At 34.5% G+C, this 13,726-nt stretch overlaps 1 protein-coding gene across 2 annotated transcripts in view; it reads left to right on the top strand.

The window, feature by feature from the left end:
* Positions 1-13,726, top strand: part of TEX11 (testis expressed 11) — a 359,673-nt gene that overhangs the window by 154,335 nt on the left and 191,612 nt on the right. For both annotated transcript variants that reach the window (XM_035288474.3, XM_078362393.1), the window contains exons 11-13: positions 975-1,070; positions 3,274-3,355; positions 6,215-6,293. In XM_035288474.3, coding sequence (XP_035144365.3) covers positions 975-1,070; positions 3,274-3,355; positions 6,215-6,293 — 257 coding nt within the window. The remainder of the gene's footprint in view (positions 1-974; positions 1,071-3,273; positions 3,356-6,214; positions 6,294-13,726) is intronic.

Here is a 13,726-nt window from a genome sequence, read left to right as displayed (position 1 = left end):
TCCACACAGTTAAAAGGGAGGAAGAAAATGATTTCAGGCATGGGATCTAGATGGGAGATGTCTCAGAAGGAAATAAGGATGGGAAATAGGATACAAGCTTGATTCAAATGGAGTATTCATATTGTAAGTTTTGTGAAGTAATAGTATGCAGTAATTTTTTATTTCATGCCAGCAATCATTTATTTGAGGTGTAATTTATATACAGTAAACTGCACAAGTCTCAAGTGTACAGCTTGATGAGTTTTAATATATAATTTTGTATATTACACCATACAGATGAAGATTACAGAAACTTCCAATACCCCCAAAAGTTCACTTGGCCCCATTCTAGTTAATACCCACCTCTACTTCTAAGGAAAAAAAGCCACTATTCTGACTTCTATTTCTCTAGAGTATTTTGGCTGTTCTTTTACATAAATGGAGTCATAGTTGTCCTATTTTACGTCTGGCTTTTTAAAAATAGACATTGTGAGATTCATTCCTTTTCTTATGTCTTCTGGATGATTTGGTTCTTTTACTATTATGAAATAGCTACAGTATTTCTCAGAAATGCCGTATTTATTCCATAAAATTTGCATGGGGGAGCTTATCAGTTCTTAGAGTTGTTCCACGATAATAACGAGGTGGTAAACTGATTAAATGAAATACTGCTCTGCCTCAGTTTCCTTATTTTAAAAGTGAGGATGATAAAATACTTGTGTTAAACACTGGTAAGAAAATAATTATATTAACACAATTATATTAAATTTAAATAAGCCAGGAATGTAGCTATTACTGTAAGATTCTTAGACAATATTTTGAATGGGTAGCACAATGATGAGACATATTCCAAAACTATGGGGTCGCTTAAGGAAATGCTATTTCATTAAGATGACTTATGTTTGAGAAGATGCCTGTCACTTTGGAACTGCTAGTTGGCTGTTTTATTGAAGTTTAATCATCAGCTATCTGCTTTTTTTCTAATTTTTTTACAGGCTCAAGTTTTAAGGTTATTAGCCACCAATTATTTGGATTGGGATGATGCCAAATATTATGATAAGGCTCTGAATGCTATAAACCTAGCAAACAAGGTATGAGGCTCTTATTTTTGAATACTAGCTTAATGTGTTTTTTGAAGTTTTGATCACATTTTGAAACCCAGTTTAGACATTTGCTTCAGCATTTACTTTCACAGATTGTTATAATCTCTTCTATAGCATAGAAAGGAAAAATAAAATATTGCTATTATCTGAATGTTTGTGTCCCCTCAAATTCCTATATTGAAATCTTAACCCCCAAAGTGATGATATTAAGAGGTGGGGACTTTTTGGTGTACAATGGAGGTAAAAATAAAAGAGGTTGGGACTTTGGGAGATGATAAAGTCATTGGGCAAACCCCTCTTGAATGGCATTACTGCTCTTATAAAAGAGGGCCACAGGAGCTTGTTCACCCCTTTTATCATGTGAGGACATGAGAAGGCACTGAGCACCTTGACGTTGGAGTTCCTAGCCTTCAGAACTGTGAAAAATCAATATGTGTTGTTTGCGAAGTATCTAGTTTATGGTATATTGGTATAACAGCATGAACAGACTAAAACAAATATACTTCTTTGAACACCAGAGATTTTTGAGAAAAATTTCCTTTCCATTAAACAAATAGTGCACGCCTGTAATCCCAGGTACTTGGGAGGCTGAGGCAGGAGAATCACTGGAATCCAGAAGGGAGAGGTTGCAGTGAGCCAAGATTGTGTCACTGCACTCCAGCCTGGGCAACAAGAACCAAACTCAGTCTAAAAAAAATTTGTATTTTTTGTAAATAAAGATAGTTTTACTTCTTGCTTTCCAATCTGCATGCCTTTTGTCTCTTTTTCTTTTCTAATTATTGTAGCAAGAACATTTATTACTATGTTAAATAGAATTGGCAAGAGCAATTTGTTTTTCTAATCTTAGAAAGCGAGCTTTCAGTATTTTGCCATTAATTATGGTGTTAGCTATCGGTTTAGCATAGATGCCCTTTGTCAGGTTGAGGAAGCTCCCTTCACTCCTAGTTTTTAAAGAATTGTACAACCACTTTGAAAACAAATTTGACGTTATTTGATAAAGTAGAATTTGATCATACCAAACCACCCAACAACTTCACTCCTAGGTATATACTTTAGAGAAGCTCTAGCATTTGTATACAAGGAGAGGTGTACAGAATGCTGATTGCAGGATTGTTCATAATAGCAATTGGGTTGAAAACAGCTCAAATGTCCAAAATATAATGTGCAAATAAATTGTAATTTAGTTATATAACAGAATACTATACAATAGTTGTTCTCAAACTTTAGCTTGTGTAAGTATTACCTAGAGTGTCTGTTAAACACAGTTTGCTCATTTATTACCTTACTAAACAGATAATAGAATTCATGTTGAACTGGAAACTTTCTGTAATGCAAATCAATAATAATTATTTTACACATTTTTTTTTTTTTTTTTTTTTGCCAATCAGTTTGAGCTTATGAGGTTGCTCAGGTTAGCCTTGAACTGATGACCTCGCCTTCGCGAGCGCCATGACCTCCGGCGGGAGCCACTTTGTACCCCGTATTTTACACATTTTTTTACACACATGCCACATACCATTTGCTAGGCAATACTCCCAGAGTTTCTCCTTTAGTAGGTTTTGGATGAGGTTTGCATTTCTAACAAGTTCCCAGATGGTGCTGATTCAGGGACCACCTTTTGTGAACCATGCTGTATAGTAATGAAAACAAATAAATTTCATGTATCAGTATGGATGAATCTGAAAAAAACATGATTTGAATCGAAGTCACAGAAGAACATATCTGATAAGTCACAGAAGAACTTATATGCATTATGACTCTTTTAAAGTGAAGTTTAAATGTAGACAAAACTAAATTGTGTTGGCTAGGTTGAGCTGTTATAACAAAATACTATAGACTGGGTGGCTTAAACAATCTCAAAAGAAAACAAAATTAACTGCTTTGTGGTTTTGCTTACAAAGAACATGGCCTGAGATTTATAAAGTTTAAGTATTGATCTTGTCATTGAATGTTTGTCACTCATTGGAAATATTTACATATTCTTTTTCATATATTATTTCATTTAGATTGAATAAAATATTGGGAACTATCCTCAGGGATAGAATGGATGTTATGATATAATCTTTTATAATTTTGATTTTCTTTGATTATGAGTTATCTTAAGGTGGTTTAATAAAGCTAGCAATTACTTGAAAATTGTCTTTTACATTCCATAATTTTAATATGATTGTGATTTCTTTGTTTAAAATAGGAACATTTAAATTCTACTGGGCTTTTCTTAAAAATGAAAATCCTCTTGAGAGGCGAAACATCTAATGAAGAACTCCTTGACGGTATGATCTCTATGTGTGAAGAGCACACCATTTTGAAACATCACTAAAATTTTTTAAATATAAGAACTTTGGTAGTATACTAACAATAGGTGTAATTTAATGGTAGCTGAGAAAAAAACTGATCACCTAGGAAAGGGAAAATATTGTCATCCAGGAAGAAAGAGAGAAAGAAGAAAAAATGGTAGCAAATTTTAAAAGGTGTTTTGTTTTTTTTTTAAAAAAGAAAAGCTGAATAAAAGCAATCAGTTTTCTTTTAGCCCAGCAGAGAACTGTAGCTACCCAACCCTTCTGAAGTTGTTTACCACCATGAAGAAAGACTAATTATTAATGGGAAAAACCTTTGTAATGCTGTGTTTTTTGTGATGATTACTTGTTTATAAACATTGCTATTTATTTATCATAATTCTCCAAGGACCAGAATGTACACTGCACAAAAGTGGGTAATTGGGCAAGTCACTTAACTTTGCTTTGTTTCTTCATTTAGCAAAAGAGATATTATTATCTACCTCATCGTGTTGTTTTGAGAGTCTTATGAGAAAATGTGTATAAAGCTTTTAGCACCATACCTGGTGCATAGTGTGCAATATATGCTACCTATTACTGTAGTTATTATCATTGTTACTGTTAATACTACTATATGGATGCATTACATGAGGCAAAACTTTGCACACTAACCCTTGATATTTGAGATTTGTTTAGTCATAAAAATTATTTACTCTAAAATTCTTTTAATGTTGTACATTCTTTTTAGTAATCTTTAAGAGCTGCATTATTTGTACTAAACAAAATTATATGTTAGTATAGTTACTGATTATCCAATAAATAATAACAAGTTGTTATAATTAGGAATATAATTCGATTTGGCAATAGACCTAAATTTAGTACTACTGACTCAGTTGCTTCTAGATTTTTAGCCAATCACTTAAAGAGACCACAGAAGCTCAAATGTGTTGGGGATTCTGCATCTCTAGGCAACAGTATCACCTCGGCGTTCACAGGTTCAAAAATATTACAAACCAGGAAGACAACTCTACTTTTTGCATTAGGGGAATAAGCAAACCAAAGAATACATTACTCAATCTAAGACAACATAGGAAGACCAGAGAGATTATTGGAGTTACCAAGTTGAAGTAGATTAGTTTTGGAAGATAATTCCTCATGACAGTGTTTATCCAAATGTAGTTAAGAAGTAGAGTTTAAAATGAAATTATTCTTTATTTCCAGATTGTTTATACTTAACTCAATCTAGATACTCCTGCAGTTGCAATGTCAGTCGTAGTTTGATTACAGATTAGGAGGCTAATCCAAATCCAAGTTTTTTAGATTTAAAAATACTAGATTTTTGCTTTGTTGCACTGAAAGAATGTATGAAACTAGCATTTTTATATTCTGTTCATTGCTTTGCTGGTGAAAATACTTTACTCTTAAAATGGTCAACCTATGGCTCACACCTGTAATCCCAGCACTTTGGGAGTCTAAGGAGGGTGGATTATGAATGAGGTCAGGAGTTCAAGACCAGCCTGGTCAACATGGTGAAACCCCGTCTCTACTAAAAATAAAAAAAAATTAGTCAGGCATGGTGATGCATTTCAGTAGTTTCAGCTACTCAGGAGGCTGAGGCAGAAAATCACTTGAACCTGGGAGGCTGAGGTTGCAGTGAGCTGAGATCACGCCACCATACTCCAGCCTGGGTGACAGGGCAAAACTGTCTCCAAAAAAAAAAATTCAACTCAACCTAACTGCTGGCATTATTGCACTGATATTTTTTGTAGGAGAATGATTCAAATTTAAAAATAAACATCTTTTATTATTAAAGGATAGCACATAGTAATTTAAGACATTTTTGTAAAATATTAAAAACACCCATAGTCCTACCATCCACTAGAAGCTCCTTGACAGCAGGAATTTTAGTTTTGTTTTATCCACTGCTGGGTTCTCAGCACGAAGCACAGTGCCTGGCACAGAGCATATGCTCATTAAATATTTTTCAAATAAATAGAATCTAAACACAATCACTTTTAGAAAATTGATCACTTATTTTCAGTATACTTTCTATCTTACTTTACTTTGCTTGTATTACAGAATTGTGACTATATAGTACATAAAACTTTGCTCCAGTTTTTCACTTACTAATCTTAACATATTTTTCATATTAGTCTGTATTCATTTTTTCCATGTTATTTCATATTCAACAGTTTTAATGGTTGCACAATAGTTTATTGCTATTCTACAATAGACATACAGTGTATATTTCTTTTCTATTATTATTATAATTCACACTGCTTTTAATATTTTTGTTAATAAATTTTCCCCATATTTATTCCAGGTGACTTTTCAGAAGCACAATTTCTTAAAGGGAATAATAATAATAGCACCTGTTATTTATTAAATGCTGGGTTTTTTGCTATATACTTTTCATGCATAATCTCATGTAATACTCTCCACAACCCTGAGAAATTGGTGGTATGTTCTCCATTTTACAGGTGACAAAACTAAGGTATAGAGAGCTTAACTTGCCTATGGCCATACAAGTAGCAAGTGGTTTTAAATTTAGATCTGTCTGACTTCAGATACCAAACTCTCTACCCCAATGTTCTTAGCATGTAGTATTGCCAAGTTTCTTTTTGAAAGGATTGCACCAGATTACTTTGCTATCCGTGCAAGAGTGCCTGTGTCATGACACTCTCCAGCACTGGATGTTAATACTTTAAAAGAAGATTTTGATAAATTGTTAGGCAAAACATGGTATTTGGCAAACATTTAGTAAGTGGATTCTGAATAGAGGAAAATTACTGAAAATAGCTTAGCTTCCTCAGAAACGAAACTGATAATAATTATTTCATTTTTTTATCTTGTTAGCTGTCATGGAAATACTACATCTTGACGTGCCCTTAGACTTCTGTCTGAACATTGCTAAACTGCTGATGGATCATGAAAGGTACAGAATTGATTTCCCTTTCTCTAAAGACTGACAGTTTTTGGCTGGGCACCAGTGGCTCACACCTAGAATCCCAGCATTTTGAGAGGCTGAGGGGGGAGGATCCCTTGATCCTAGGAGCTTGAGAACAACCTGGGCAATGTAGCAAGACCCCATGTCTACAAAATATTTTGTAAAAAATTAGCTGGTCTGGTGGCATATGCCTGTAGTTGTAGCTACTCAGGAGGCTGAGGTGGGCGGATCAGTTGAGCCCAGCAGTTCAAGGTTACAGTGAACTATGATAGTGCCACTGCATTGCAGCATGGTCAACAAAGCAGGACTGTCTCAAAATTTTTTTAAAAAAATTTAGTCCCTCCTTCACACTAGCCAAGTATCAAATCCCAATAGCCACATGTAGCTAATAGGCTACGTTATTTGACATTACAGGTTAAAAAAAATTTCCATTATCACAGGGGAGTTCTATTGGGCAGCACTGTTTTAGACTCTGTATTTCTTTTAATGCAGACAACATTTAAATTAGCTCTTTTCTGTCAGCTACATCACATGGTCAGTTTCGTGGACTTATGAAACTCTATCTTTACAATATCAATTGCTCTTAATGCCTGATATCCTCCATTATGGTTAAGTACCCATTTACCATACTTTATAAACTATTAAATTTCAGCCTGATTGTTACAGTCTGTTTTTTCAGTTATTCTGATCTTTGTGAATTTCAGTTCTGTCATGCAATGTATTAACTAATCCTCCCAGTCTGTGTCATCTTGAAATTTGGTATTGCCACCTGTCTTCATCTAATTCAGGGGTCTGCAAACTTTTTCTTACAGGGTGAGATATAAGTATACATTTTGGGCTTGTGGGCCACACAGTCTTTGTCACAACCAGTCAACTCTGCTGTTGTAGTGGAAAAGCAGCCAAAGACTAATCATAAAAAAATATGTGTGGCTTTATTCCAATAAAACTTTATTCATAAAAACAAGTAGCTGGATTGTAGGCCATAGTTTTCTAATTCCAGATAATTCGATAAACAGGGGAAAACTGAGGCCAGAACTTTTGTGGCAGCCTAGATTAATCTCCAAGTTAACATCAATCGATTAATTGATGCTATTTAGGGTACAGTCATTGAACCTGTTATAAATCCACCCAATTATATAGCCAGATGGCTTATTACCTTCATCTTGTTCACAAAAATTTCATGTAACTTAATTTTTATTTTTTAAAGTTTTGGTTGTTTATACCCTTTCTTCTTCCAAAAAGAATTTGAAGCTTCTTATATTCAATTGTATAATAAAGCTTTGAAAATTAAAATAGAATATCAAAACCCTGAAAAGGAGGAAGCAAACATGCCAAACACAATGGCTAATACAGTCGCTGTGGTAGAGCATTAAATTTAACTGTAAGCTTTCTTGCAGCCAGGGAAAAGGGGCAATATGATATTTTATACAATTTTCATTATTAAATAACAAAAGCTAACATTTACTGATTCTTGCTTTGTACTAGGCACTATTTTAAGTTCTTTGCATTATAAATTATGAAATACTCTAAGGTAATTTGTTTGAGTAACCTCATTTTTCAGGTGAGAAAAATGAGGGTTAGATAGAAAAAGTAATGTGCCCACAATTTCATAGCCAGGAAGGAGCAGAGCTGGAATTTAAATATATTTACAGAGCTTACACTTTTTACTACTGTAGTAGAAGGAATACATAAAGACTGAAAAACTTCCCCTTCAATACTACATTCTAAAGCAATTAGTCACAAGAAAAAGTTTACAGACTGCTGTACTATGGGCTGGATATGGCCAGAGTTGTGTTGCATATAGTTGAATTAGTGGCCAACATTTAACAATCAGGAAATTTCACACAAAAATATGTTTTTTTTTTTTTTTATTTCTCTTGAAAAAGTTAAAATCTGGAAACAATTGGCCAGTATTTCCACAAGCAACGATTGGTTGGAGCTGAGTAGCAGTTGCCACCTTTATCCATAGGGTATGTGTTATCCAGTTTGTCATAGTCCCCAGAATTCCTTATTTTTTCCTATATCTTGTACTATATCCTATATCTTCAAGCTGTGTTGTTACTATAGCATATCTAAGAGGAAAATAAAATATGGCACCCACATCTCTATCCAAAGTAAAACGAAAGCTAGGCTGAGAAGATTTGGTAAGAAAGTGGAAACAATAAATTCCTCTCTGATAGAAGTAATAAATTATTGTGTGTTTAATATGCAAAGTGTGTTTGCATCAATGAATACAACCCAAGAGTCCATAATGAAAGAAAGTATAGTAGAAACTACAACCAGTACATAGAAAATCTGTGTAATGAAAAACAATCAATTCAAGAAAAGAACTGAAATTTCAACTGGGTTTATTTTGGAAAGTGAATAAAACAAGTGTTCCTGTTGTAAAATGCAGTTATGTAGTTATATACTAAGGGAAAAGATTGCCCAGGCAATAGCTCTTTTACAGATGACAAGTTTACAAAAAAGTGTCTACTGATTGAGTTACACAATGTATTCTTAAGTTTCAAATCCAAGTCTAACCAGAAATGCTGTTGTTTGGCACATTGAAGGTATGGCTGAGAATTTATTGGAGAAGTTACTTGAAGCGGGTAATTTATTTTTGGTGTTTTCTGTTGCATAGACATAAATAATAACGCCCAGTTAAGCATATTTATTTGTGGTGTCAAAGAGAACTTTGATATGATAGAACTTTTGAACATAGCACCTGTGTCTTAAGTTTAATGTTAGACTGGTCAAAATAAGTATGACTACAGAATGATGCAATGATTAATGTTAACATAAGACTCGATATGAAACTTAAATCCAAGGCAGCAGTGTTTTTAAAGTTAGAAAACTTCAGTGTATTAATTGTATAATTCACCAGGGAACACTGTCCTAAAAAGCTAAAAAATGAAACATGTATATAGTAAGAATACATGTATACCAGATATTCTTCTGTGGCTTCAATAGAGATCATTGCTTTTTTATTTTTGGATGAATTTGATGCACAATACAGTAGCTGCTTCTGCTTCTTGTAGATAAGGGGGCTCAGTTGTATGTGATGTGTGTCACAGGTTGGGTTGCCCTGGAAGCAAATTTTGAGGTGGGAGTTAACATGAAGATAATTTATTAAAGGGTTCTTTCAGGATCAGCACCTGTGAGGGGATGGGGATGCAACTGGACTTATGTGAGAAGTTGGCCTAGGTATAGTCAGAAGGACTCAGCCTTACTTATTGGGAGCTCTGAAGCTGAGATGGTCCCTCAGAATTGTCCTCAGCTAAGGTCACAGGGCTGGTCCTTATATCCCGATGTTGACTAGTCTCTGTATTCCATTTACCCTGGGAAAAGAGCATAATCTTCGGTGTGGTAGCTTTTTTCAGCCTAGGGAATTCCCAAAGAGCAACTGGGGAATAAACACTTCAGTTCTGAAGAGGAGTTTTTGGGGATGTAGTGCACCTAAATGGTGCTGAAGAGATATTTTTGAACTGTTGAAAGAATTCAACTTGTTCATGTCATCCAAGGGAAAATCCCTGACTCATTTCAATGATTGACCTTTTTAGTGAATAAGACAATTCATATAGACACTCTGAATCTTTCTTTGCAAAAGTGCACATAAGTAGTTACACAGATGTAAAATTTAATTCATGTGTTCTTAGTGAAGTCATTTATGGGAAACGCTTTTGACAAGGAGTAATATGGCTTACTTTTCTGTGCTGAAATTGGTGTTCAGAGGTGGAAGTGATTACTTAACCTACATATTCACAATTGTAGGTTTAAAGAGTGAATTCTAAGATTTCTGATTTCCAGCATTATGGTAATGAAAAATATTGCCTATTTTGTCTTTTTCAATTAATTTTACTAATATCAATAAAGAACTACGAATTGAAGAAATCGAGCTGCATTGTAGTGCGGTACTCAATCATAATTAGACAACTTTAAAATATCAGTATGCAGTAGACATTTGCTGCTTTTGGCCATCCATCATTTTATTCATTCCACTGTCTTCTTGATACAGTACACAAATTTCCACTTAAGTATCTACTTCTCCCTATCAGCCCATATGGACATTGATATGTTAGTATAGAAGAAAGAATTTTAGGTTTCTATTTACAAGTCAACAAAGTAATCAATTTCAAAGTAAAATTTGATAAATTATTTATATTTTTAGATTTCAAATTTAAAAGATAGCTTCTCTTTTCTTACCTGTTCATACCATGTGTTAATGTGCTTCTACCATCACTCAGTTAATGATAAAGTTTAATTACTTATCTGGCAGTGGATTTTTTTAGTCTGCTTCACTCATTTATGATACATATTTGGCTTCTGTAGACAGTGTAGGAAGTTGCATTATATAATGGACAATGTTTTTAGTAATTTTATAGCAAATGCATTAGTATATTTTACATAGTAAAGTTTTTTTAAGCAATCGAAGCTAAGCATGCAGAACATTAACTGTTAGAAAGTGAACCAAGTGGCCGGGCACAGTGGCTCACACTTGTAATTCCAGAACTTTGGGAGGCTGAGGTGGGTAGATCATCTGAAGTCAGGAGTTCAAGACCAGTCTAGCCAACATGATGAAACCCCATCTCTACTAAAAATACAAAAATTAGCTGGGTGTGGTGGCACACACCTGTAATCCCAGCTACTCAGGAGGCTGAGGCATGAGAATCGCTTGAATCTGGGAGATGGAGGTTTCGAAATTGTGCCACTGCAATCTAGCCAGGGCAACAGAGCGAAACTACTCAAAAAAAAAAAAAAAAAAAAAGGAAAGAAAGTGAATGAAGTTCTGTAATAGACCAAGCTAATGTAGTTCAGACCTAGTTTTTGTGATGATCCACCTTGATGCAGGGATAAAATTTTTCACACATAGAATGGATGGAAATACTATGTCTCTTAAGTGATCTTTTTGTGTGTGTGTGCAATTTCACCTTTTACAGTCAAGCTTTATTAGGAGACAGAGAGCAGACAATTACAGGTTATATGCTTATTAGATTCTAGTAATATATGGTACTATTTAAGGGAAGAGCATAGTTTTTGGATTCTAGAAAAGCAGGTGAATGACTTGATACCGTTATTGAGTCATTTTTCTGAAATTGTTAGATTATATTTACTCACTGACATTAACATTTAAGTAAACTTGCAAAAGATAAAATAAGGTTAATTTGCTATGTCTTTCTCAGTGAATCCTTGTTGCTTTATGTTAGTGCTTCTCAAACTTGAATGCATATATGATCAGCTGAATCGGCTGAATATCTTGTTAAGATGCAGATTCTGATTTGGTGAGTCTGGAACGGGGCCTGACCTGCATTTCTAACAAGCTCACCCGTGATGTCAATGCTGTTGGTCTGTGGCCCATACTCAGAGTAGTATGGTTTGGGAATCCACCACCTCCTAAAAAAAAGACAATCAGAACTTTTCCTGTCCCCAGTCTTTATCACCCCTCCAGTTATCCATAATTCCTGAAAAACTTCTTTAATTTATAAGTCTCATTTACAAATTATCTTAGTGCTAGATGTAAATTGATTTGATCCAGGGGTCCTGAACACTTTTACGGCAACTAAGTTACTGTTACTCTTAACCTTGGACTTTAGTCCGTCTCTTAAAATTTTGCATCTATTTAAAAAATTCTACAAACATACCATGAGCATAATGAAAATTTTTAAACAAAAAAGATCACATCTAATATCATTATCCTAACATCCTGCTTTTAGTTTTTTCTTTCCTTCAATTCCGTATCAGTATTGGTGCATAATTTTTCCTAGTTGTAATTTTAGCATTTGTCATTTATGTTGTTATTGGTGAAAGGGGTCAGGCCCTTTTTTTGACGCTGATTAGGTGAGCTTAATCAGTTATGGTTTATTCCAGTGATAAAAATACTAAATCAAACAAACAAAGGGATTTTGAATTGCAATTAGACTACCAAGATAGAATCAGAAACCTAGAGATAGTGATCTGGAAAAGTCAATGCACCAAATAAAAATACAGAACAAGAATGTAGGAGATCAGATTGACATTACCAACCTAAACTGAAGAACAGAGGAGAGCGGGCTTGTGAAGTCCAGATGAGCACCCTTGGAAGTCAGATAAGATAAGAGGTATAGGGAAGCAATTTGTTGAGGCTCATCAAGTAAAAATAAAGAACAGAAAGCCTTGCATCTTAACCATTTTATTTCCAACCTTCCTCTTGCATAAAGCCTGGTATTGTTTTATTAATATAATAGTTTTTGAACACATTGTTGAATGTTATAATAAAGTATTTCAGAGCTATCTAAATTCTACACATTAAATGAGTTCCTGAAAAGTTCTGTTCAGACGAAATTTTATATGGTATTATTTTTCCATAAACTCATACTATACAAATAAAATGATTTACCTCCAAAAATGTTTGGCCCTAAGATATAATAAAATCATACTTAGGAATGCAGCAAAATTTTACAATTATATATTTAATTGAAATACATTGTTATGTTAATGTAATAATAAGTACTTGAGGTGGGTTGCAGAAATGGCATGCTAGCTGAGTGAGATAAATATACTGATAATATAGAAAAAGAGATAGGTACAAAATTGAAGACCTCATGCTCAATAATAATTCCTTTCTGGGATAGATCTAAAAGGTTATCATCAGCCACTGAGAAATAAAAGCAAACATCAACTGGCCCCTGGGATTTTAATTAATCATGTTTATTCAGATAGTCCCATGTAACAGCCACTATCTAAGCTCAGTATTGATAAGTGTTATCACCCTGGATCTTTCTGTCTTCCTTTTTCAGGTTGAATATCCCTGTAATGTACTTTGTAAGGCATTCATATTTTTTTGTTGTAGTGAACATTACTTATGATTTTATTTTTATTGTGCTTTCGGCTCTGGAGTGCATGTGTACTTCCTGCATCCTGCAGGATAGTTGCATAGGTACCTACATGCCATGGTGGTTTGCTGTCTCCATTACCCCTGCCACCGTCTCCTACATCAGGCATTTTTCCTGGTGTTATCCCTCCCCATCCTCCCCACCCCCCACACTGTCCCTCCCCACCCCTCCACTCATCACCTAGCTCTGTGAGTGTTGTTTTCTTCCCTGTGCCCAAGTGTTCTCACTGTTTATCACTCGCCTATGAGTGAAAACATGTGGTGTTTGGTTTTCTGTTCTTGTGTCAGTTTGCTGAGAATGATGGTTTCTAGATTCATCCCTGTCTCTACAAAGGACACGAACTCATCATTTTTTACGGCTGTGTAGTATTCCATGGTGTAGATGTACCACATTTTCTTTGTCCAGTCTTTCACTGATGGGCATTTCGGTTGGTTCCAGGTCTTTGCTATTGTAAACAGTGCCACTATGAACATACATGTGCACGTGTCTTTATATTAGAATGATTTATACTCCTTTGGGTATATACCCAGTAATGGGATTGCTGGGTCAAATGGAATTTCTGTTTCTAGG

Source organism: Callithrix jacchus, chromosome X (assembly GCF_049354715.1).
Source record: "Callithrix jacchus isolate 240 chromosome X, calJac240_pri, whole genome shotgun sequence".
NCBI lineage: Eukaryota > Metazoa > Chordata > Mammalia > Primates > Cebidae > Callithrix > Callithrix jacchus.
Note: the sequence above shows the minus strand (reverse complement) of the source record. Positions and strands in the feature narration are given on the sequence as shown.